This window comes from Condylura cristata, unplaced genomic scaffold (assembly GCF_000260355.1).
Source record: "Condylura cristata isolate star-nosed mole 26May11 unplaced genomic scaffold, ConCri1.0 scaffold00026, whole genome shotgun sequence".
In the NCBI taxonomy this organism is placed as follows: Eukaryota; Metazoa; Chordata; class Mammalia; order Eulipotyphla; family Talpidae; genus Condylura; species Condylura cristata.
The window spans coordinates 14,250,420-14,277,473 of record NW_004567127.1 but is presented as its reverse complement, the minus strand read 5'-3'; the positions used below and the strand labels follow the sequence as shown (position 1 = coordinate 14,277,473).

The window sequence follows — 27,054 nt, the reverse complement described above, 5'->3', positions numbered from 1 at the left end:
GCCCATCACACCAGCCAGCATCGCTGCAGAGACGGAGCGGCACACCTCTCCCGGGGACTCCGGGCTAAGCACACCTCCCCGACCTCAGATTTGCCCCAGCCTGCTTACCAGCCGCCCCGCATTCCGGCTCCAGGTCCTCAGCACACGCACTGCGGCCATCTTACTCCGGAAATGACCGCCGCCGGGTGGTGGGAAGCGTCAGCTAAGCCGGGCGACCAACCAGGAGCAGGAGATCGCGCCTCCCCCTGAGCGGCCAATGGAGAGCGAGGGAACGAGCCTCCCACCCATCAGCCAACCAGGGAGCGGGGCGGGGCCTGCGATAACCCTTGGGGTGCAGGAGCGGGTAGCCAGGGGCGAGCCGGGCGGGGGAGGAGCAAGGATAGGGCCGAGAGCACTCCAAATTTAATTTCGGGGTCAAAGTTGGAGGAGGCACTGTTGTGTAAGTCCGTGTGCACCCACAACCATCCTTTTAGCCCATGCAGCCAGGGAAATAGTGTTAGGGGAAAACAGAAAAACATGAGAAAATCGTGTTGACCCTGAGGGATGAGTGGAAATACAGCTCCTTTCTCCAGCTCTATTACAGCTGATCACAGAAACAGGACATTTCCATGCTTTGTAGCAAGACAAGGTACCACTGGTTGACCTGCAAGCCTTTACTAGTATTCTTCCCAACGACTGGCATTTCTTATTCGCTTGAGTGCCAAAATTCCCTTTTCAGTTTTTTGTTCATGTAATATGAACAAGGTCATCCCATGTGTGCTGTATTGTTAGGGCAGTTTCCCGGAGAAATCAGGTGGCACTCAGAGACAGAGAGAGATTTACTTGTCACACCAGCAGGCTCTGTGGGATCAGTCCCAAAAGGCTGAGCCCCCAATTACAGGAATGGTGAGGTTTTGTACAGGTTGTATGAGGAACATTATCACCCCGCCCATATAGCCTAAACACTCTTTATTGTTGGGGGGGAGGGGTCAACGTAGCCATAACTACAACTGTGGCACACTGCAGGAACTTTCTGCTCCAGCAAGGAGCAGAATCCAAGTAACAGACCCACACACACCCCCACCCCACTTCCAAGCAGCAGGCCTGGCAGAGTAGCAGAGTATATGCAGACTTGGGAACTTCCTGTTCCAATATATTGTCGGTATTCTCCTATTCAAAATGTCAAGCGTTACCGCCCAGCGATGTAATGTATGTCACAGACACAGAACTTTGATGTACTTGAATCTTAGAGAAATGGCAGATTCAGGCCAAGTGAAACAAGTAAAGAAAATATTAGAACTTTAATAGTCAAATATTCCTCAGAGCAACTAGAAAATCAATTTCTAATGATGTCCAAGATGACATTTGTCTATTCTTGCCTTTTACATAGGAATAAAAATCTACACTGATGTCTGAAGAATTACAGAAGGGGGAAAAACACGAACAAAGACATCACGTTTAACATTGAAGGTTAGTTCCTGTGAAATAAATTCTCAGGTATTTCACAGATTTACAAATACTAACCAAACTCACACTTTTTTTTTTTTGCTTTACTTGCTTTTCAGTGTATTTTACACTACATTATTGTAATTAATAATTTAAATCAATGCGTATATGATAAAATCTGCAATAGTCCGAAGAACTTTTTTTTAACTTTCCCATTCGTCAGATACTTCTACAGGTATTATGAGTATGTCTAAAGATCTGACATGCATGTGTTTGTATACAAAGATGTAGTAGTTGTCTTTCCAGGAAGTTATTTTCCTTCCCAGAAACCAATACCACCTTCCTTTTACTTCCCCTTTAACCCCACTGTTTTTCAGAGAAAATACCTAGTCTCCTACCCTCTTTTTAAATATTTACATTTACCACTTTTACTTACAGTAGATTACTAAGGAAGCCAGACCCAAAAGGTCACATATTACAAGATCCATTTATATGAATGTCCAGAGGACAATCTACAAAGACAGAGAGCAGATTACTGGTTGCCTGGGGCAAGGGAGCAGAAATAGGGATTAACTATAAAGGTAGAAAAGAAAAAGCTCTTTGTGGTGATGAAAATTTCCTGTTACCAGATGCTTGCATAATTCTATAAATTTGCTTAAAAAAAATCTGTATGCTTAAAACAGGTGAATTTTATGAAATTTATGAAAATTTCCTGTTACCAGATGCTTGCATAATTCTATAAATTTGCTTAAAAAAATCTGTATGCTTAAAACAGGTGAATTTTATGGTTTGTATATATGCATACATACCTTGAAATGCTTTTGAAACTTATATTGTACACTTACAAAAGAATAATGTAACAGCTAAATCAGGCATAATAACAAAATGCAGTGTACATTTGTGTTATTTCAAGTTCTTTGCTATTACTATCAATGCTGTTGTGCACGTTTCTAATTTTTTCTGGTGTACCTGCAACAGGTTCTTTAGCACAGTGCTTCTCAGACTTTAATCAGCATTCCTATCAACTGAGAATCTTGTTAAAATTCATATCCAACTACGTTGTTCTAGGTGAGCACTGATACTGCTTTTCCAACAAGCTCTGGCTGATAAAAATGCTGTTAGTGGCCCTCCCTGGTGGTGCAGCCGATTAAAGCACAAATAAATCTTTTTAAGATTTATTTGTTTATTCACACAGAATTGGGATACAAGCCAGAGGTGCAGGGGTGGTGAGAGGATTCACCAGAGACAGAGCAGACCAGAGAGCAGAACAGGCAGATCCATGAAATACACTGCTGAGGGGAGCAGCAGGCGGGTCAGGAGAGGTCTGCCACGCCATGTGGGTCACCTCCAGGGCCACGGATCGAACTCTCACTGAGGCGGCTGTGGCCAGCTTGCATTGCAATACTGTGTCCTAACTCATGTGCTACCAGGGAGGGCCCTTAAATAAATCTTTAAAAACAAAACAAAATAGAGAAATGAAGACCAATATTCTTCTGAGAAAGGTAAGTTGCTGAAATGGGAATCCAAGTGTCAGATAATCAAGAGTAGAGCTTTTATTTTATTTTTAATGTATTTTAAAGATTTATTTATGCATACAAGAACTAGGATGTAGGCCAGAGGTGTGGAGGAGAGAGGTAAGAAGATTCAACAGACTGGGGAGCAGAACAGGCAGATCTACTGAAATACACTGTGAGGGGAACAGCCAGCAAGACAGGGGAAGTCTGCTGTGCCATGTGGGTTGGCTTCCTAGCTAGCCAAATCAAACTGGGTGCTGCAGTGACTGAGGATAGCTTGATAATGCTGTGTCTTCAACCCCTGTGCCACGAGAGAGTCCCAGGAGAAGAAGTTTTAAATTTCATCACCACTACCAACTGCTTTGCTATCATCTTTTGCTGACATCATTGTATTTTCCTCTTCAGGCTTAGGACTCTTTCACCTTCCACATACTACCGAAGTCAACATTCTAATATGCAAATATGATTACTTCCTTGATTAATATCTTATATCAAGTCCCAGAGACAATACTGAGATGATCAAGATTGGGTTGAGTAAACTGTGTGCATTCCCAGAACATTCTGTCATACGAGTAGTAGAACACTGCCCTTCGGGGACAAAGGCATTGACATCAGAACTGTGTAGTCTTGTAGCAAATTGTTTTTATATATGCAACTGTATAAAAGGTAAAATTGGTACTTCTAGAAGTTGCAAATGCGTACAGTGCCTGACGCCTAGTAAAACCGGCTGTTTGCTATTCCCCCTTACTCATTAACTTTAAGATCAGTTAATTTTATTTTACTGTGGGTGACACTGTACTTGATTTCAGTTTTTCCAGTGTACCTTCAATGACTTAGAAGTGGAAACTGCCTTACTTTTTGCTTACCTTGAGACTTGGCTTATTACTTGATAACTCAGTTAAGGTCGGAATTGAGCCACAAGCACGAGTCAGAACCTGCTGTTTCTGCCCTGCTCGGAGGGAATTGAGTTAGCTGTTTCCCGGAGTCATGGGCTCGCACTCACTCTCGGACTAGGTGGCACAACGCTGGCGTTTCAGATTTTTAGATTGGAGATTCGAATCCTGCCCTTTTCCACTCTTCCACAAGTCGCATCTCACTGAAGAAAGCGATTATACACTACACAAACAAATATACCGTGGGAAGAACTCGAAGCTTATTGATGTCAATACACCAGGGCACATACACTTCAAGATACAGGCTGCAGAGAAGGCAGATGCGGAAAAAAGGTAAAGGGAGCCTATGCATTTGTAGGGTCCGGACCTTTCTCATGTCTTCATCTCTGCGTGTCCCTAGTTCAGGGGACCGTAAGGTCCTCGAGAAAACAGAGATAAACACAGATGTTTGCCCAAGCCTGTCAATAACTAGGAGATACGGTTACAGTTGAAACGGAGGGTTTCTGCAACCTGAGAGTTTTCTTGGGTCCAGATTCACACTTCGTAGGGTGCAGCAGAGCATCTCCAGCTCCACGCGTCGGCCCGGGTGGTTTCCGATTCCGGAGCAAGAATTCTCCGGCCGCGGCGAGCGACGCGCGTGCGCACAGGCTCTGCGCCGTGCGAGGCTGGGATCGCGGCGCCGAGAAGGGGTTCGCGTCTGTTGAATCCAGTTTCCGGAATCGCGACTTCTTCCGCCTCCCGTAAGGCCCCCGCTGCTTTGAGCGAGCACCGACGTTGCGGCGCTGCGGAGCCGGCTTCAGTATCTCTTCTTCCTCCTGCTCGGGCGACGGCTTTGCCGCTGCGGGCCAGGCCCCGGGGCGCTCCCGATGGCGGGGCAGCTGGTGGAGGTCGATGGCGGGATCATGGAAGGGGTGAGTGCGGAGACCCTGGAAAGCGGGCTGCTTCTGCATCCCAGGCGCGAGGAGCGCTTTCAGCGCTAATGTTCTCTTTTCTCTCCGCACCCGCACCCTGGCAGGGCGGTCAGATCCTGAGGGTCTCCACGGCCCTGAGCTGTCTCCTGGGCCTCCCCTTGCGGGTGCAGAAAATCCGAGCCGGTCGCAGCACCCCGGGTTTGAGGTACCTCGGGGCTCTGGGGCGCGAGGGAAAGGGGGTGTTGGCTTGAGGCCGCCTGGAGCGATAGGGGCGGGGCTTTGGTTACGGGGTGGGAGCTGGAGGTGCGGCGCCAGGTGGGCTGGGATCCCGACCCCAGGTTTGGGGTATCTGGAAGCCGGGACGGGGTGGGGCAGGGTACCGAGAACGGTGCTCCTGATTGGGCGGTTGGGTATAGCCTGGAATGTGAATTCTTGGAAGCCTCAAAAGGCAGGTTAGAAAACAGGACCACGTTTTCTCCATCTATGTGTTTTGTGAGAATAGGACCATGTTGTCTCGTTTCCTAAATAGTTAATCTGTCAGATATTTCCCCGCTTCACCGAGCAGAACTGCCTAGAGGGCAAGGGTACAACACTTTTTTTTTTTTTTAATAATACAGGTACACTTCCTTTTATTGGCTTTTGCAAATATTGTATATTTTACAAGATCCCCCACCCACAAGAATACTACAATTTGCTGAAGTCTCAAGTGATGATTAGCATTTTTTAAAATTTTTATTACAAAAGTTTATTTTTACATCATTTTGTACATTTTTTTCCCCCCATCTCGATTGTAATCCCCGCGGGTTTCCCATCACCAAATCACCAGTGTGCCATCACCATAATCCCGTGCATTTCCCCCCCCCCGTTTTTTATCCCATTCCCCACTCCACCCCCTCAAAATGTGTCTGGTATATGGTTGTTCATTATTTTTGTTATTTTCTCGCCTGGTCCATTATACTCCTGCTATGAGTGAAACCATCCGGTATTTTTCTTTCTCTTTCTGGCTTATCTCACTAAGCATGATCGTTTCCAGCTCCATCCAGGTTGCTGCAAAAGACATGTGTTTCTCTTTTTTGGTTGCTGAGTAATATTCCATTGTATATATGTACCACATCTTTTTTATCCAGTCATCTACTTTTGGGCATTTGGGCTGCTTCCATGTTTTTCCAATTGTAAATAAAGCAGCAATAAACATGGGGGTACAGGTATCTTTTTCAATCCGTGTTTTTGTGTCTTTTGGGTAGATACCTAGGAGTGGGATTGCTGGGTCGTAGGGAAGCTCCATGTTTAGCAGTTTGAGGAACCTCCAAACAGTTTTCCATAGTGGTTGTACTAGTTTGCATTCCCACCAGCAGTGCAGGAGAGTTCCTTTTTCTCCACATCCTCGCCAACATTTGGGATACAACACTTTTTAACCAGTGTATTTTCTGCTACCGCACATTTTAGAATCTGGGAACAGGAAATGACTCTGAGATGTTTGATTCCAGTATCCATTCAGACCTCAAGGGAAATTGCTGAGAATAGGACCCACATTACTTACTAGTTGTGCAGAGGAGAAAACATTGACACTTTGACCTTATTTCTTCTTTCGAGAAAAGTTCCGTGTGCCTCTAGATAGATAAGCTTCAGATATGTGCACCTGTTAGAAGAGCACCTGCGATGATCCCTTGTATTTTGCGTAGTTATACTCCATTGTAGTAGCTCATTACTCTCTTAGTCTTTAATTTTATCACAATCCATTTTGAAATTATTAAAAGCTAGTTATTGTTATGTAGTAATATTAATTCCCTGTGTTAGAGCGGCCGCTTGCATCATTTACTAAAGGAGAACTATGATTCATTAAGACTGTGTAGAAATGTTATTATTCCTTTGCTAGCACTGCCATAAGGAAATAGTACAGATGGGGTGGCCCAAACAACAGAAATTTATTTTCTCACAGTTCTGAAGGATAACGACTTTGATCAAGGTGCCAGCAGAGTTGATTTCCTTTGAGGATCCAGAGGAGGATCTTGCTCCAGGCCTCTGTCTTGAACTGGAGGTGGCCATTCTCGCTGCTTCTTTACATGGGCAGCTCTGTGTCTTCCTAATCCAGAGGTTTATAAACACACCAGTGAGAATGGTTTCAGACCCACCATAAATGCCTCATCTTAATTTAATCACCCTTCTAGATTTGTCTCCAACTACAGTCACATTCGTGACTAGGGATAGGGAGTTAAGTCTTCAATACAGGAATTTTCAGGGAACATAGTTCTGCCATAGATTATTTAGTAACTGAGACTAGCAGCTCTTAGGTAGTTATATCTTCCTTTGCACACTTTTCATTTGTAAGAATATATCAGTGTGTTTGTAGACAAGATAATGGATCTGGAAGGAACCCTTAAATCAATGAATGTTAACATGGTTTCATGCATAACAACCAAAATGAAACTCTTAACACTGAAGATACAGCACTTACTGTGCTTAGAGCTTGCTGTTTTCTTGCCATTGCAGTTTTGTAAATGTGTCATAAAATGTGGGGATGTAGGCACTCTGAATGCACACGTTTTGATGCAGTATTATGACCTGAAGGCCTCAACATTTATCTGGACTGGAAATGATTCGAGATTTGTGTGATGGGCATCTGGAGGGGGCAGAAATCGGCTCAACAGAAATAACGTTCACACCAGGGAAGATCAAAGGTGGAACCCACACAGCAGATACCAAGACTGCAGGGTAAGTGGCCTTATATTCCTCTTAAATATGGACTTTAGTGTGAGACTCATAGTCACAGCTGGGTGCGACCAAGAACTGGACAAATTGCTTAACTTCATTGAACTTTAATTTTCTCATTTCTAAAATGGAGATAAAACACCTTTCAGGGATAGAGACCATAACGTTTTGGGTGCAGCTTATTGCTTTTTAATTATAGTTATGTCTGGAATTTCATCTTGTGTGTAATATGGTATATTTACCTTTTATTTAGAAATTAAATATGTGAAGATGACTAAGTTTTCATGAGCTGTAGTCTTTGCATTGGAACAGATTTAGTTCTTGGCTTCAGCTGGTTATAACCAAATTTTCCTACTTTCAGTCTAGGTATTTTTGTTGTCATTTAATATTTGGATATCCCTATTTAGAAATTTTCAGTTGTAATCTTGACTTTTACCCATTGGAAAATGGATATTAACAATTACATTGAGCCTTCATTATTTTCTAGGAATCCTCCGATTGACAAAACATGGGGGCCAACTTTTGTATTTTCTGGTTATTTAGCTGTTTGCTGTTGTAAGCAACGAACTATCTAAAATTGAACTAAAACAGAATCACAGAACTTTGAAAATGCAAGTGGAAAAGTCGAAACCTTGTATTTAACTCCTTTTGCTACCTGTGATGAGAGTGAAGGCTCAGGTTTTAAGTGACTTCCACAAGTCGGGCAGATCTAGAATTAGCATGGTCTAACCCACTGGAATGGATCGGAAATGAGTTTGAAATTGATGATCTAGCTCTATTCAGGCAACCAAAAAAAAGAAGAAAGCTTGTTCCTAGCAAGAAAATACATGTTATTTACATTCTAACATTTATCCCTAATTGTGATTAAGTACTTCAGCACCATTAACTATTTTCTCAAGTGTCCACCTTGATTTTACAATTCTTTATCCTCCTAACTTAAGGTTTTCTTTACTATTCTCAGATTCTTTTATTGGAGAAAAGAAACGCTCTATGTGTTGAATTCCTCAGAGAGCATCAACTATGAGAATTTTAGTAGTTTTTTTTTTTTTTTTAATATTTATTTATTTATTCATACAGAACTGGGGTACAGGCCAGAGGCTCAGGGGCGGTGAGAGGCTTCACCAGAGACAGAGTGGGGAGCAGAACAGGCAGATCGACGAAGTACACTGCTGAGGGGAGCAGCGGGCGGGTCAGGAGAGGTCTGGCTCGCCATGTGGTCTCCTCCGGGGCAGGCGGCAGGCGGGAATCGAACTCATACGGAAGTGGCTTCAGATTCTCAGTGCTGTGCTTTAACCCGCTGCGCCACCAGGGAGGGCCAAGAATTTTAGTAGTTTTAAGTCTATGTTTCTATTTAACTAAAATTTCCAATTTTTTTCATTTGCTCCTTCAGAAGAGGAGTTGCATTCATTTTCCTTTTAGGTTGCTTGACACATTACACAGTTACTAAATATTCACTGAACTAATGAAATACATTTTTAGTGATACATTCTACTTTTTTTTTTTTTTGAGATTTTGTGTTTCTAATGCATACACTCTGTATGCCACAAGAAAGTTAAGTAAATGCCTGTCATTTTGTGTGGAGAGGCTATGTTAAACTCCAAACTCTAATTTGTTTAAAATATGGCTACTTTCTTTTGTCTTCAGAGAAAGGAGATAATGGCTCATTTGAAAAATCTGACCAAGCATTTAATTTATAAAGTAGCTCATGTTCTATAATTATTTGTCACAGTTTCTTGTTTTATTTGACTACTGTATGACTAAGTGAAGTGAATATAACAAGCATTATTATTGTAAAACATTTTCTATGTGATGATAAGACTCTAAAGTGAGTCATTGTAAATTATTATTCTATCATATCATGTATTCCACAGTGATAGGAACTGTACCTTAACTTGCTTCTGGAATGTTTCTTACACTTATTGGGTTTTCACATACAAACATTTACTATTTCTAGAATGTTAGGAACTATCTCAGATCATACAGCTAATTCATTTATTACTGGTTTCAAACTGAGAATTAATTGCTTTTTTCATTTAAGACTAGTTCTTTCTGTGAAGAATTGCCTTTGGGATTCAGAATTTTATTTCGCAGACTGAAGTGTTTTGCTTGTGATTTTTTTTTTTTAAAGATTTATTTATTTATACATACTGAACTGGGGTATAGGTCAGGGGTGCCAGGGTGAGAGGATTCACCACCAGGGAGAGCCCTGAAGTGTTTTTTTAACTTTAAAGAGGCATCTACCCATCTCAGTTGTCTGTGCTTCAACAGATGGGGTATATAGTGGTAGTGTTTTCTTGTGACTTTTTTTTTTTAAGATTTATATATTTATCCATACAAGAACTAAGTAGGCCAGAGGTGTAGCGGGGAGGGGTTGGGGAATGGGGTCAGGTGAGAGGATTCACCAGAGACAGAGTGAGGAGCAGAACAGGCAGATTAACTGAAATGCACTGCTGAGGGGAGCAGTGGGCGGGCCAGAGGAGGTCTGCCGCACCGTGAGGGTCAGCTCCCTGACTGGGGATCAAACTTGTGCTGCAGTGGCTGCAACAGCTTCACAGTGTGGTGCTTTAACCTGTTGTGCCACCAGGGAGGGCCCTTTTCTTGAGACTTAAAAAGGAAAATGTAGCCAAGCTGTTCTGCCTTCTCCTTAGGAGCGTGTGCCTCTTGATGCAGGTCTCCATGCCTTGTGTTCTCTTTGCCGCTTCACCATCAGAGCTTCGCTTGAGAGGTGGCACCAATGCTGAAATGGCACCGCAGATTGATTACACAGCAATGGTAAGGGCTTTTGATTTCATTGACGAACTAAGATTATCTCGTGTGTCCTTCTGCATCTCCATTCTCTATTTAAATATGTCCTGAGTGTTTTTTGTTATACATTTGTTCCTGGTGTCTAGTTCTATTATAGGAGAGACTGAGAGACTATGCTTACTTTAGATTTTACGTTTTATCTTAGAAGAGTGTTCATTATGAATTCTTTAAAAACCTCCAGAATATTTCTTGAAGTATATATTATAACATTTACTGTATAAATCAATAATTTTATGAATATAGCAATTACAATTTGAAAGAAAAGATTCAACACAACTAAATAGTATGTTTGGCATGTGTTGGTATGGATATGGAGAGAATGGAACCCTTGCACACTATAGCCGGGTCTGTAAAATTGTACAGCTCTTATGGAAAACTCTGTAAAGGTGCCTCAATTAATTAAAAATAGAAATACCGTATCATCCAACAATTCCACTTCTGGGTAGTCAAAAGAGGTCAGTCAGAGTCTCAGATATTTTAGAATTCCCATATTCATTGTGGCACTGTTTATTATTGCAAGATGTGGAGACAGCTTAAAGGTCCATTACTAGATAAATGGATAAAGAAGATGTGGTATCTGCAATGGAATACTACTCAGCCTTTAAAAAGAGAAATTTTGGAATGTGACTATACAGATGGAACTTGAGTGCATTATGCTAAGTGAAATAAGCCAGTCATATACTCGCATGATTCTACTTATGTGAGGTTACTCTCGTCAGATTAATAGAATGAAAGAGTAGAATGGTAGCTGGGGAAGATCAGTGAATTTCTAATGATTTCAAGATGAATAACCTCGAGAGATTTGCTCTATAATATTGCATCTACAGTCAATAATAATTTTTTGTATACTTAAACTTATTATAAGGGTAGAGCTCATGATAAATAGTCTTACTACCATAACATAAAACTAAAGGATTAAATATATTGTGACTAAGTTTTTAAAATGATAAAACTCATAGTTGTATGCCCATGAAACTAGTGAGAAAGATTTTTTTTCTCCAGATTTATTTTGGTGTAATTACTCACTCTTTTCAGTACAAGTTCTGTGATTTTTGATACATGTTTGTGAACCAGCCACTGTAATCAAGATATTGAATCAGTGTGAAAACTTCTTCTACACACCTCGGCGGTCACTCCCATCCTCCTCTTATCCCCCAGCCTTTTGCAACTCCTGATCTGGTTTTTGTCACAGTTTTTGCCTCCTCCCTTCCCCATTATCATATAAAGAAATGGAATATGTGGCATGTATACTGTAGTATATTATGTATAATATAATATTTTTAAGATGCATCTGTTTTCCTTGTCTAAGAAATAAAAGTAAAGCAGTAGTTTATTAAATGGATATCCTGTGTGGCTGGTTGATCCATTCATCTGTTGAGTGGACATTGGGATGTTTCCAGTTGAAGCAGTTACAAATAAGGCCATTGTTTACACATTCGGGTATTTTTTATGTGTGTGGACATAAGTTTTCCTTACTCTTGGGTAAGTTCTTAGGAGAGGACTGTTGGGTTACAACACAGTGTATGTACATCTTACCTTATGAGACACTCTCAAGTTGTTTTGGCACCTAATGTGGCAATAGTATTTTGTATTTTTTACTAGCGCTCTATGAAAATTACAACTCTTCTGCTTCTCCACTTTTTTTTTTTTTTAAAGATTTATTTATTTGTACATACAGAAGTGGGGTACAGGCCAGAGGCTCAGGGGCGGTGAGAGGCTTCACCAGAGACAGAGTGGGGAGCAGAACAGGCAGATCGATGAAGTACACTGCTGAGGGGAGCAGCGGGTGGTTCAGGAGAGGTCTGCCACGCCATGTGGTCACCTCCGGGGCAGGCGGGAGTCGAACTCATGCAGAAGTGGCTTTAGCTTTTCAGTGCAGTGCTTTAACCTGCTGCGCCACCAGGGAGGGCCTGCTTCTCCACTTTTAATGCGAAGGCTTTTTTGTTTTTACCATTTTAATAGATGGTGTAATCTTTAAATTCAACTTGATAGGATAGTGAAAAAAAATATTTTAAAGATTTATTTATTTATGCATACAGACCTGCCCCCCAGGCCAGAGGAGCAGGGGACAAATGGATTCACCAGAGAGAATGGGGAGCAGAACAGGCAGAAGGTATGAAATACACTGCTGAAGGGAGTAGTGGTTGGGCAGGAGAGTCTGCCACAGACTCTTCTGTGGGTCAGCTCCCTGGCTGGGGATCAAACTCGTGCTACAGTGGCTGTGGTAGCTTCGTAGTGCTGTGCTTTAATCCATTGTACCACCAGGGAGGGACCCAGGATAGTGAAAATTAAAGCTTATCTCCCTTTATCTAGTAATTCCACTTTAAGAAAATAGCCTTAATTAAATGTTACAAGATATAACAAAATATAAATGTTAAAAGTATTCGATTAAACTATATGCTATAATTGTCATTATATAATATATATTTTTAAGTAGTAAAGAAAACTTAGTGGATGGTTAGGAAAATTATTCTAGAATGTCATGTAGTTATTCAGATATTATTTAGGAAGAATTTATGGTATTGGAAAAGTACCTTTGTTTACATACTTTAAAAAAAAAACAAAACAGGAGCTCTCCCTGGTGGCACAATAGGTTAAGGCAGAGCACTATGAAGCTGTCTGCAGCCACTGCAGTACCAGAGAGCTGACCCCCATGGCTCAGCAGACCTCTCCTGTCTCGCCTACTGTTCCCCTCAGTATGTTTCAGTAGATCTGCCTGTTGTGCTCCCCACTCTACTCTGGTGAATCCTCTCATCCTCTGCACCTCTGGCCTGTACCCCAGTTCTTGTGTGCATAAATAATTCTTTAAAAAAAATAAAGCATTGTATACTCAATGGGAATTCAACTGTGTAAGAAAAAATGAGAAGACCGAATAGAATGCTGTTCATCAACACATCCTAATTTCATGCAGTATACATTCTGGATACATTACTCTGTAGTAAAATAATGATTGGTTTCAAGTATTTGGAATTTGTATTCCTTTTCATCAGATAAGATTTACACAGACTGATAAACTGTTGGAGTTTTCAATTTCAATTACATGTCCATTATTTTGTTTGAAAATACAACTAGCCTAAACATATATTGCTCTTTATTTATACTATCTCATTACTAACTCAGTGCTTTTGTTTAACACATATACTTGTTGAATCAGTGAATATTGGTGGGTAAAGTAACAATCTTATTTTTCAGGTTTTCAAGCCGATTGTTGAAAAATTTGGTTTCAAATTTAATTGTGACATTAAAATGAGGTAAGTTGCTTGTTTCTTCTCGTTGTGTGAAAACTAATAGAAAACTTAGACTTGGGAAACTACTGTTTTGGTAGCCACCTAATATATCAGATTTCTTGCAGGAGATAATTATGCTTTGTGACTTTAAATCATTCTCCAGTGGGGGTGTAGAAATTTGAAAGCAGCTACCAGTGACATACACTTGCTTCTTGGGAGAAATATTTCCCTGAGACACCTTCACCTGTAGTGTTATCTATACTCAGCACAGACTGAAGCGTCACTGTGCTAACTGGTGGATTAGTCAGGGTCCTGAAAGGGATTTCCTTCCACAGTGCAGTCACAGTCACTGCCCTGAGAAACACACAGACATTTGAGTCTTCCCTTCTGCCATATAACAAGGCTTGATTTCCTGGCAGGGAGTTGAAGTGCTTTGCAGTGTTGTTCCAATATACTCATCTTCCTTGACTCTCCTTCCTCCTTACAACACCCTGTGTGCTCTTAACTGCTGTTGGATCTCTTAAACATACTTCATGTCTCTGACATGTCTTTTTGTCCATGTTTTCTCTCTCCTTTCCTAAAAATTAGAAATCCTTTATTGTTTCAGAATGAACCCTGTTCATTCTGTGCCTCAGTTGGGATTCATAGTTACGCTTCTGTTGTAGTACTCTGGACAGCCCGACGTGTGTCCTGCTGGACAGTACGTGGGGCCAGCTGATGACCAGAGGGGTTGCCGCTCATGAGGCAGGAGCTTTGTCACTTCTATCTGTGTAGTCTCCGCAACTTCTCTAGCATAAATGGAACTCAAATGCTTCAGTTAAAATTTTATTAGTGTTCAGCTACTTAAATATTCATCATTATTTATTGAGCCCTGCTATGTTCTAAACACAGTTTTAGGAATTTAGGAACAAAACAAAGGTCTGCCACTCAGGGGCTGCTATTCTAAATGGCACAATCCAGTAGAACTTTCTGCAGTAACAGCAGTGCTGTCTGTTTCTACTGTGCGAATGGTCCCTGAGCCACAGGAGACTGTTGAGCGGCTGAGATGTGGCTAGAGTGATGGGGAGCTGGAGTTTAAATTTTCTTTTAAAGATTTATTTCTGCAGCCAGAACTAGGGTACAGGCCAGAGGTGCAGGGGCAGTGAGAGGATTCACCAGAGACAGAGTGGGGAGCAGAACAGGCAGATTGACAAAGTACATTGTTGAGGGGAGCAGTGGGCAGGTCAGGAGAGGTCTGCTGTGCCTTGTGGGTCACCTCCAGGGTTGGGATCAAACTCATGTGGAAATGGCTTCAGTTTCTTAGTGCTGTGCTCTAACCTGCTGCACCACCAGGAAGGGCCCAGAGTTTAATTTTTTGTGTAATTTAAAATTAAATAGTCATGTATAACTTTAGGCTAACCTGGGAAACATGGTTTTAAATATTTTAATTTCAAACATGAGTCATATATTTAAAGATCAGTCATGTTATTGTAAATATTGAGCTTTATTTTTGTTCCACAGTTTATCTGAATGTTTGTCATACTCTTTATAGGGGCTACTACCCAAAAGGAGGTGGTGAAGTGACTGTTCAAATGTCACCAGTTAAACAGTTGAACTCAATAAATTTAACTGACCGTGGCTCTGTGACTAAGATCTACGGAAGAGCTTTCGTTGCTGGTGTTTTGCCATTTAAAGTAAGTTGTCCAGATGGTATGTATATATTAATAAGTATGATGTAATTTAAATTTTAAATTTCTTAAAAATTTAATGTTTTGATAAATCCTTTCATTAACTTTTTTTCTTAAAATTCAGTGTTCTCTACTTATTCTCCTTTCCCCAACTTCTACTTTCATTGGCATTTCTTGTATTGAATTTATTCTTACACTGTGAGTTTCTGCTTTGGTTCTTCTGGGATATCTTTTTCTTCTCTGCAACAACCTGCCCTTTCTCAAATAAGGATACTCTCAGTGTGGCCAGGAGAGCTCATGAATGGGTTAATTCCACCATGGGCTCCCTAATTTGTACACTGCCTCTTGCGGGCTTTGTTCATCTGGATGTGCTCAGTGGCCAGAGAATCTCCATCTAACTTCTTAAGTCCAGCATTACTCCCTGCATTTTGAAACATGTAAAAATTAAGTGCTTTGTGGGCCCCAACCACTGTCCAGCTCCAGTGTTTGACCTGGGCACACCTCCCAGCACCACCACTGTAACTATGGGACGCATGTCTTGCATGCTGCTGAGGGGAGCAGCAGGTGGGACAGGAGAAGTCTGCCATGCCATGAGTTAGCTCCCTGGTGGAAGATCGAACTCATGCTGCAGTAGCTGCTAAAAGCTTCATAATGCTGAGACTTAACCTCTTGCACCATCAGGGAGCCTCTTTCTATAAAGTGACACCCTTTAGACACTGGGAAGCTTTTTGCATACACATACCCTTGATGGACCCAGCAGTTTCATGAGTGTTCTTAAAATGAACATGAAGATTTGAATATATTGATTTGCATGATTTTGTAGGGTTTTGTGGCTAAGTGAGCTGTTTTCAGAGATCACCTAAGGCCTTTTATAGAAAGAGCAATAATCTTTACTCTTGAAATCAGATTTTTAGATAATGCTCATACACGTTTCTGATTCTTTTATATGTCTTTAAGGACTTGAAATCAATTGTCAAAACAGTCATTCATTTTATTCTGTTTTTCTGTCTTGCCAAAATAGGTAGCAAAAGATATGGCGGCAGCAGCTGTGAGGTGCATCAGAAAGGAGATTAGGGATCTATATGTTAATATTCAGCCCATTCAGGAACCTAAAGACCAAGCTTTTGGCAACGGAAGTGGAATAATGTGAGGCAATATGCTTTTTCTAAGACATTGCTAGAGAGCCCTGTAATACTCTAAATTAAAAACTTTTTGCTTAAATTTCTACTTTTAAGAAGATATATTTCTATTTAAAACATTCTGATAAGTAAGATAGTTATTTTACTCTGAATTTTTATCTGAGGATAGTTTATTTTTGTAAGCCATCTTTTTTCTATTGTAAGATTTTATTTATTGTGTGTAGAAGAACTGGGATATAGGCCATACGTGCCAGGGGTGAAAGGATACACTGAAGACAGAGTGGGGAGCAGAACAGGCAGATCTACTGAAATACACTGCTGAGGGGAGCAGCGGGCAAGACAGAAGAGGTCTGCTGCACCATGTGGGTCAGCTCCTGGCTGGGGATTGAACTCAGGCTGTTGCAATGAGCCTTTGTGGAGGTAGCTCTGGGACTTAACCCCTAGGCCATGAGAGAGACCCCTGGTTTGTCTTTTATTTTATTGTACAAGCCTTTTCATTTATACAATGAACTTAAATGTTTGTTAACGAGACGTTAACCTTTGAAGCTGATACTAAGAGAAATATTTCCATTTGCTTTTCTTTATCACACATATGAAGTAAATATTAAGATGGAAAAGATCTCTTTAAGAAAGAAATATAGGTACTATTAATTCAAGTAGGAATTATTGATATAAGTATTATACAAATTTTTAATTGATGTTTTTGAAGTATGGTCACTTGCAGATATTTGAATTTTAAAATCTCCTCAGTTTCTAATAGAGTATTAAAAATTCTTTACATATGATAATAATATATAAAGACTATAAAGCAAAACCAAGGATCTCTGTAGAAAGACCTGTTCATTTAAGGTAATTGTAAAATACTAGTACAATGAAATGATACAAATAAGAGTTAGTAGCTTCTGAAAGAGCCATTTCTTACCTGAAAGTGGATTTGAATTTAGTGTCAGAAGTATTGAAGGGTACTAATACCCTGATGAAGGTATAAAATGAGTTTTTATTGCATGGGCAGTAATTCTTTTTTTTTTTCCTACTCCTATATAGCATTATTGCTGAGACCTCCACAGGGTGTTTGCTTGCTGGGTCATCACTTGGTAAACGAGGTAGTGTTAAATTCTTTAATTGTCTGCCAGGATTAGAATTTGTGCTGTGGATGAGTGTCTGAATGACAGATGACAGGTTTAAAAGGGTAAGGAGGGGAGGGCTACCCGATTCTATTTTAGAGTCACATTTTCAGTCTTTTCCCTCAATTTATCACCCATGAACCATCACCATATTCTCTTGTGTTCATCCATCCCCTGTCTTGACCCTCTTCCTTCCACCTTTCTTATTGTATCCCTATATAGCATCATTGGATATAAAAATGGCAGTGTTTACGGGGACTACAATGATATCAGAAAATAAATTAAAAAGAAATACCAAATAGGAGTCTTAGAGTGAGGTCAAAGAATCCGTTTTAACAAGCTCTCTAGGTACTCTGTTTCTATGGTATACTGAACTTTGAGAAGTAGTGATCAGACACATACTCATATGTTAAGCGCAGTATCTGCAATAATCTTAAGAAAGCATGTGGTATCTACAACAGTCTTGAGAAGATAAAAATAACACAGAATAAACAACATAAAGCAGACATTATGAGTGCTTGCCAGGCATAGGAGGAATGTTAGTTCATTTTATTTCTAGTCTCATTGGGTACCAACATGTGCCAGAAATGAGAGCCACCCTCCTGCTTCCTGCTTTCTGGAAGAAGAGCCAGGTGGGTGCTGTAAGTGTGGTGTGGTATCTCCTTGTGTTGCCTTAGCAACACAAGGAGAATAGCTAGTTCTTTTGGGTGGACTGATTGACTTCAAATCTAGCTTCTGCTATTCAGTGATTACCCCAGTGGGCTCTGTAGATAAGTATAAGTTAGCCAGATAAAAAAGTGAGGTCTGAGGAAGAAGAACAAAGGAAAGTGATGACAATAAAGAGCTCTGTGTTCAGGCAACTAAAATGATAATGTAGAAGTAGAGAGAGGTGAGCTTAGAGAGGTGGGCAGAGGCCAGATTTTGAAGGACTCTATTGACCTTATGGAAAAGCTGGGGTTTTGTCCTGTAACAAAGATTTTAAGGAGAGTTTTAATAGCAGATCTCAGGCTGGGTAATTTTTGTGGTTATCCATATGTAGAGGATTAGAGAAAAGCCAGATAGGAGGCAGGAAGACCAGAATTTGTTATAGCAATTTAGGTCAGAAATGCAGGTCTACACCAAGGAATGGAGTGACTGAGAGTTTGTGGTTTCACAATGTTACACAATTGATTGTGTTCTTGGTGGTCCAGCTCTTTATAAGTTTGCGGGGGTAGAACCACAAAAAGAAGGTATATGTAGATTTTTACAGACATCATGGTTCCATTACAGATTTTGAGAAGGAGGAAGGCTAATGCCTTACAGAATGCAGCATGATTTCATGAAGTTTGTCACTGATCTGTGTACCTGAACTATGAAACATGAATATTTGAGCTAAGGAATAGTTTCTCTTGAGAAATAAGCAGTTAATGCATACCAGAAAAGTATTTGCATTATGCTAAGCTCTCATAAGTTTTAAGTATGCATGAAGATCTTGTCTTAAAGGTTCTGTTGGGCTAGTGCAAAAATCTAAAAAAATATTATACCAGTGTCAACTAGGATATATCATTTTTTGCCTCTTGGTTACTCATTCTTTACATTATTCCTGTCACAGGTGTAAATGCAGACAAGGTTGGAATTGATGCTGCTGAAATGCTCTTAGCAAATCTTAGACATGGCGGTACTGTGGATGAGTATCTGCAAGACCAGGTAATGATACTGTTAGCAAAAAAGCCTTTGAACTTGTTAGATTTGAATATTTGGTAATTAGATTGAATATACATTTTGATCACTGAAATTTCGGTCATTGATTGCCATGTATTAGTTCAGTCAGTTTTCAAAATATTCTGGACTTTGCTGGCCTTCCATTCCAGCCCTCAGCTTGACTTTGCTATAGTGCATTAACACAATTGATCTCTCCTTCCTTCTTGAAATCATTTCTTCACTTGGTTCTAAAATAATTTCTATTTCTATTTCACTGGCTGCCCATTCTCATCTTTTTGCTGACTTCTTGTTTTCATCTTCCAACTTTAAATTTCAAATCTGAGTCTAGGTCCTCTAGACTCAGGCTCACACCTTTTTTCTTTATATTCATTTCCTTAGTTCTTTTGTCCAGACTCATGGCTTAAGTACAGTCTGTACTCTAGCAATTCCCTAATACATATCGCTAGCCCAGACCTTTCTCCGTAACTCCATACTTATTATGTATACTAATATCTCTGTCCTCTATTTCACAGACCTCTTGAACTTTAGCACATCTATTGAGAATGCTAGTGAATACTTCTTTTTTCAAAAAAGATTTATTTATTCATACAGAACTGAGGTACAGGCCAGGGGTACAGGGGGTGAGAGGATTCATCAGAGACAGAGTGGGGAGCAGAACAGGCAGATCCACCGAAATACACTGCTGAGGGGAGCAGTGAGTGTGACAGGTGAGCTCTGCTGTGCTGTTTGGGTAACCTCCCTGGCCAGGCATCAAACTCATGTTGAAACAGCTGTGGCTAACTCATAGTACTGCACTTTAACCCATTGCTCCACCAGGAAGGGCCCTAGTGAATATTTCTAAATAAGATATTTCTGACCGTTTTCTGTCTTGATAGATTTTCTGTCTACTACATTTTTCTGTCCTTAATCTAAAACCAGCAGTCTTACGTTTACAAATGTATTTTTCAAAATTTCTTGACCAGCTTCTTCAGACAATTTCCCTGATTTCTGGTCTCTTTCTTCTTGTCTAGGTCTATAGTCTTGGTAATTCTGTATTAGTTATTTACTAGTTAACCTGTAAGAGAGTGGAAAGAATTTGTAATATATATGCTGAGTTGCAGAGATAGTTGGTCTGATTAAATATATTACATTTTGACTGAATAGTATATTCTTAAACATTAATTTAAAATCTGTCTTGAGAACAGCTATTGAAAGCTTCTGTACCACTGATTCCAGGTGATACAGATTTCCTATCTTCTTAGACTTCTGGAAACCTAAATAAATGAATTATTTTTTTAGCTATTTTGATGTTTAGTTGTATTTTCAGGTGGAAAATGATAGCAGTTTCACTCCTAAGTACTAATTAATGCATGAGTTTTTTTCTTGGTTTTGTTTCCAACAGCTGATCATTTTCATGGCGTTAGCCAATGGAGTTTCCAGAATAAAAACTGGCCCAGTGACACTCCATACACAAACTGCTATACATTTTGCTGAACAGCTAGCAAAGGTTAGTATTACATCAAAAAATGGGGTTGCTACTGATAACACTCAATTTGGGGTGGAATTTTAATAACTAGAAAACCTAATGATTATCATGACTGCTGTTACTGGGTACTCGTATCATGGCAGGCACTGCACCAATTCAGCAATTTGTCTGAGTCTTTGGACTTTGCAGGGCCATTTAGAAGGCTATTTATTATTATTCCCTTTATACATATGTGTAAGCTGAGGCAGGGTTTTAAATTAATTGCCCAAGACCTGATCATCTTTAGTGACTGAGCTGGACTTTGAGGAAACCCGGGAAAGCATGAACCAAAGCCCCTATGCGATATGCTTCACAGAGTGAGGAAAGACGTTTTCGTGGGAATTGTGACATTAAATCACAAAGGATTTCTAATCAGTTACAAACGTCGATATTTACGGAAATGTAAAATGTTTATTTTCTCATGATCTATTAGTACATTAGAATATTTGTTGAAATTCTGACCTCTGTCACCAGTTCTTTCAAAGAAAAGAGCTATAATTTTTTTAGTGAAAAAGGCTCTAAGATTGTATAAACCTATATTCATACCTTTTTTACAGAAATCTTTATTTTTTGTTTAAAGATCTATTTTTATTTATGCATACAAATAGAAGCCAGAGGTTTGAGGGGGTGAGAGGATTCACCAGAGACAGAGCGGGGAACAGAACATGCAGACTAATGAAGCACACTGCTGAGGGGAGCAGCAGGCAGACAGGAGAGGTCTGTTGTGCCATGTGGGTCACCTCCCCGGCTGGGGATAGAACTTGTGCTGCAGTGGCTTGGGATAGTTTGATAGTGCTGAGACTAACCCCTGCCACCAGGGAGGTCCCAGAATTCTTAATTTTTTCAAATTATGATAATTTATTTGAAACTTATTTCCTTATGGAAAATAGAGGAAAAAACTGGTCTGTAATATCCCCACTGTTGACATTTAGGTATTTTCCATCTACTTTAAAAATATTATTTCTTTGCATTTCTTTTATAGCTAATGCATGCAGCTTTATTTCTTGCCATTTTCAGCAATACACAACATTTTTATTTTGCTGTAGTCATTATAATATAATTGTATAAAGTAATATGAAATTGACAACTAGAAATTTTATGTGAAGGAAAGTGATAACCTTAGCCATTTAAAAGGATAATTTCAGCAATAGACACAAGTAAAAAGGAAATTAAACACGACAGGAGTGTATGCGGTACAGTCACTATTGCCCTACTTCTAACAGTTTGTGATTCTTAATAATATGTGCTTTTTTGTTGTTATTAAAAAGCATAGCTAGATTTTGGTTACACTGTATAAGACTGATAGATATTGAAGGCAAATTATATTTGATGTTGAGAGAGTGTTAACTGGATTTTCTTTTTTTTAAAGATTTTTATTTTTTTTTTTTATGCATAGAAGAAGTGGGGTACAGGCCAGAGGTGCAGGGGGTAAGAGTATTCACCAGACACAGAGTGGAGAGCAGAACAGGTAGATCTACCAAAACACTGCTGAGGGGAGCAGCGGGCAAGACAGGAAAGACCTGCTGCGCCACGTGGGTCACAATCCTGGCTGGGATGGTTGCTCACTACTTGATAGCACTGACTTTAACCCCTGCGCCACCGGAGAGGCCCTATTTTCTATTCTACTTATGCTCCATTGTAACTGTTACTCCTCTCTCTTCCTTTATGACTGATTTTCTGGCTACCAGGGACCAAGAATTCACTCAAGTCTTTATTTTTGTTTGCTTGTTTAAATAATTTATGTATTTATATATTTGTTACATCATTGTTCATTTTTGTACTGTGTCTGCTTTTCCCTCTCAGGTGTAGTCCCCATAGAATTCCCACCACAGTTCGCCCAGGCACCATCACCATAGTCCCATGTGCTCTTCTGCCCTCGTTCCCTCACCTTCCCCTGCAGAATGTCTCTGAATGATAGTTGGCTGTTTATTTTTGTTGTGTTGTGTTGTGTGTTTGTTGTTGTTGTTGTTGTTGTTATTTTTCCCCCAACCCTTACTTGGTTTCTCTATATTCCTCCTATAATTGAAACCATCCAACATTTTTCTTTTTCCTTCTGACTTATTTCACTGAACCTGACCCCTTCTAGCTCCATCCATGTTGCTGCAAACAGCCTGAGTTTATCTTTTTGATTGCTGAAGTCTTTACTTTTTATGGGACTTTGCATGTAGTAGACATTAATATGTTATTTGTGGCAAATCATAGCAGAAAACATACACATTCCTGAAGTGGGTGGAATGTATAGCTTTTGGTTACTTGTTCAGCTCTGTTGTGTTTTACAGAGTGACATAGCAATGCTGCTTCATCATTCTGTGCCTTGGTGCCAATAGTTCATCTATAATATCAGAGATTAGGGCTACAGACCCATAAGCCTCCTTCCAAAGACTCCTTAAGTTTTTGTAGTTTTGGTAGATTTATATGTAGCCTAGAAATTATTTCCATAAGTTACCATTGTTTTATATTTTTAAAATGCTTATAATTTGACAGGAAAAAATTGCATATAACTATGTGAATAATTTGACTATCTGGATCAGAATTCAGTGTTTATTAACTCGGCAATAATTTTTTTATTTTATTGTAATAGTTTATTTTTACATCATTTTGTGTCTTTTTCCATCTCAGTTGTAATCCCCATGGACTTCCCATCATCAATTCACCCGTGTGCCATCACCATAGTCCTGTGCACTTCCCCCCCCCCCAGCAATAACTTTAATGTCCACTGTATGTCAGTATACTGCCATGTAGCTCTCCAACTGGAATGATTTGTGAATGTTAATATTCACTAGGGAACCAGAGTAATGGTTTTCAAATTGCATTTCAAAGAAGCCTAAGGTTTGAGGCATTCTTGAAATTCCTTTGCCACAAATTTAGTTAGCCAGCACAGTTGTTTTGTTTTATAATTCAGTTTTATTAGAGTGAACATATTTCCAGAATAGTGTGATAGAGAGCAACCATTTCAAAACCAAACATGTACTTATTAACAAGCCAGTTACATTAACCAGTTAACACTAGAATACATTGCTAATCCCAATAAAGACAAAGGAAGATGTTAATCTTTACTTCCTTCCACCTGTTTTCCCTGAAGTTAATCTTTTCAAATTGTTTATTTAGGGAATAAATTAGCAAAAAAAAAAATGTGGGCATTTAAAGGATGCTTTTATATGTGACAAGATAAAAGCAGACTAAATGCTCCAGAGCTTTATAGAAAAATTTTAGCAAGTAGCCAGTGGAGGTGTTGTACATTTGAAATTGATCTTTGCCTAGGGTACCTTCCTGGGGATTCTGGTCCCCTGGCTTGGAATGGCTAGGTTGCACATACTGACAAAAGTCCACAGGTTTGTATATCTTTGAATGATAACTATGTTTCTGGAGCAGTTATTTATATCTAGGCTATTGAGTCATGAGTCATTTGGACTTTTTGCCTCTCGCTTCAATAAAATGAGTTTGATTATTAACTACCTACGTATAAATTATATGCTCATCTTTTTATTCCTCTTTATATTACTTATACACTAAATTTTTTTCTGATTTCAGGCTAAGTTTACTGTGAAGAAATCAGAGGATGAAGAAGATGCCTCTAAAGACACTTATGTTATTGAATGCCAAGGAATTGGGATGACAAATCCAAACATATAGGTTATTCGCTATGTTAATGATACCTCAGTGATGTGTTATACTAGTTCATGATATAAACACTAAAATCCAGTGAATAGGAAGTAATTTATGAAAGGACCTGGTTTAAATTTGGAAATGAAGTACAGAATGCTCTCCATTTTCTAAGAATGTTTCTTAAAATTAATCCTACTCTGAATATCTCTTAGAGATATGAATATAAGAGTTGGTGAATATGAGATAGCTGATTTTGATATTAAAGTATTAAAGTGTTCTTTTCACCTGAACTATGTTTTTCCTTTTGTGTAGTTAAATCAGGGATATAGATTTGATCTGGAATTTGTATATATACATTTGCCCCTTCTCCACCAACTGTTTAAAATGTGCAGGTCTAGGTAGATGTGGGTTTTTTCAGAAGTATTTAGTTGATTCTTGACTGGAATACTATAACTATATTTCCTCTCACTTCACTGTAAGAGTCAAATATATCATACATACACAAATATGGTAATTAACTGTTCATATTATTGATAAGGCTTTAGGTCACCAGCAGTCTTATTAATAATATGTTTTGGGTGAGTCAACAGTTGTAAGTGCATTTCAGCTGCACAGGGATCACACTCCCAACCCCTGTGTTTTTCAGTAGTAACTATAGTTCTCATCACTTTGCTGACAGTATATGGAGGTATTTTTATGTACCTGCTTTGTCAACAATAACATTTAATAAACACTATCACATTCTAATTATATGTATCTTATTTCTCGTGGGCACTTGGTAAATACTTTGTGTTCAATATGTTGTGAAAGCAAACAATGAGAATTGCAGAATTTCAGACTTAGATTTGCCAAATTCAACCTAGATAATGTTTTGTTTGGCTTACACATATTAAAAAATAGCTGAGTGCCTTTAGAACAGAATGTGGTCTTTGTTGTGGTACCTACTTCCACATTCAGGTCAGTTCCTGATCCCTCTGGGCCCTTGAGCTTATGACTCAAAGGGAAAGGGTGTATCAGCCAGTCATAACTGTAATGCCGTGAGAAATTCACTAGAACTTTGTTTAGTCTTGGACTTTATTTGTTGATGACTAGAACATAATTCAAGATATAAATCCAAAGGATGTTTTTTTCTTTTTATATTTATTTACTTATGCATACAAGAACTGGGTTACAGGCCAGAGGTGTGGGAGGTGAGCAGATTCATCAGAGACAAGTGGGAGCAGAAGAGGCAGATATTCTGAAGTACACAGCTGTGGGGAGCAGGGGGGCGGGTCAGGAGATGTCTGCCCCGAAAAGTGGGTCACCTCCCAGATCAGGAATCAAACTGCTGCATTGGCTTCAGATGGCTTCAGATAGCTTCACAGTGCTACGCTTTAACCTGTTGTGCCAGCAGGGAGGACCAAATGATTGCCAAATTAGCCTATAGACAGTATATTTTAAAAAATGACTTGTCAGTGACTTCTGTGACCTAGAACACTTGGGGTCAGTTTGCTTTAAAGATGATGGTTGTGTTACTGACGATTTATATTTTCATAAAGTAGATATACAGTCATTTCTACAATAAATGAGATGAAATATCGATTTTGAAAAGTACTTATACTTTTTTTTAAGTATACTTTTGTATAGTTGTTGAAGTATACTTTTGTATAGTTGTCGCTGGTGAATATTGAGGTATTAGACTAATGTGACCCTTGCAGCTTCTGATGGGTATGCAGTTGTGTTAAGAGATAGACTGGAATATTGACTAGGAGTTCTGCAGTGAGAGATTTAAGGTCAACAGGTTACAGAATGAGTTTATGACCTATCTTGGCTAGGGTGTATTACTATCGTTGAGTCACAATTTGGGTAAAATAGGTGGAACTACAGTAAAGAAATGTTTGCTAAGTCCCTCACAAGTAATATAATTTTCTCTTTTCCCCAAACTTGTTTTCTATTTCTATAATTAAAATTCTGTTTCACTTCTTTTCTGTGACCACCTAATATAAGTAATTCTGTGAAATGCTTTCATATAGTTTATATATGAGTGGCTTTCAAACAGGGGTATTCAAGCCACTCACATTTCAATCTTTTCCCAAGTTTCAAGTTTGCAACTATCAGTCATTTTTAGAGAAGTTGTTTCCCAGTTTCTCTACTTAAAGTACATGCTTCCTCCTAAGATTGAATTGTCTGCTGTCAAGGCAAAATTTTGTAGGTTCTTTTCTGCTTTTCAATTGCAGACTTCACAAAAAAAAAATCTTATTTTTTTATCCATACTGATTTTACTAAGGTGCTTCTGGAGTATAAGACAGCCTTCCACACAGAAAATAAAGGCACAGTTTGAAATATTAGTCTCAAGTAAACCTCCTCAAACTAAATTATAAATCTGCATTTTAGTTTATATATATATATTTGTAGTATGTGTATATGTATGTTTGTTATGTATTACATTTAATGAGGTGAAAGCTTCAGTGTTTATTTTCCACAGATCAACATTATATTTTCAAATAAAACTTATTCTCCTGGTTCTTAAGGGAACATTTCATTAGCTTTGCCAAAAAAGCTAATCAAAAAACTTTTAGTCCATTTATTTAAACTTTGGCACTTTACTGCTCATTGAAAATGATGGATTATTTCATTGTTTTGTTTATAACCACCTAAGACAAACCACATGGAGTGGTTATAACTTCAATAAACTTTATTATTGATATTCAACAAATAGGTACATAATTATAATATCAATTTTTTTCAATTGAGGTAGCTGGAGTATAACATTGTATGTGATTTAGAAGAGTAAGATTACACTTTTCAGGTAATTTGTTTAAGTCCCACACTTATAACCTTTTTTTTTGT

The 27,054-nt window shown here is 39.2% G+C and overlaps 2 protein-coding genes across 3 annotated transcripts in view; one reads left to right on the top strand and one right to left on the bottom strand.

Annotated features, from left to right (window-relative positions):
- Nucleotides 1-3,874, bottom strand: part of DBT (dihydrolipoamide branched chain transacylase E2) — a 32,837-nt gene extending 28,963 nt beyond the window's left edge. The window contains exon 1 of one of the 2 annotated variants that reach the window (XM_012730153.1): nucleotides 3,806-3,874. Coding sequence is in view for 1 of the 2 variants with exons in the window: in XM_004689738.2 (XP_004689795.1) it covers nucleotides 109-159 (51 nt within the window). In the remaining variant the exon portion in view is untranslated. Of the gene's footprint in view, nucleotides 1-108; nucleotides 168-3,805 lie in introns of those variants that run through there. The other variant, XM_004689738.2, reaches the window with a different exon arrangement.
- A 617-nt stretch (nucleotides 3,875-4,491) lies between these two features.
- On the top strand, nucleotides 4,492-25,369 carry RTCA (RNA 3'-terminal phosphate cyclase). The gene is made up of 11 exons (XM_004689737.2): nucleotides 4,492-4,743; nucleotides 4,848-4,948; nucleotides 7,312-7,455; nucleotides 10,101-10,224; nucleotides 13,450-13,508; nucleotides 15,016-15,157; nucleotides 16,173-16,297; nucleotides 17,335-17,393; nucleotides 19,006-19,100; nucleotides 20,497-20,601; nucleotides 24,151-25,369. The coding sequence occupies exons 1-11, from the start codon at nucleotides 4,699-4,701 to the stop codon at nucleotides 24,250-24,252; spliced, it is 1,101 nt and encodes a 366-aa protein (XP_004689794.1). The 5' UTR covers nucleotides 4,492-4,698; the 3' UTR covers nucleotides 24,253-25,369.
- The last annotated feature ends 1,685 nt before the right edge of the window (nucleotides 25,370-27,054 follow it).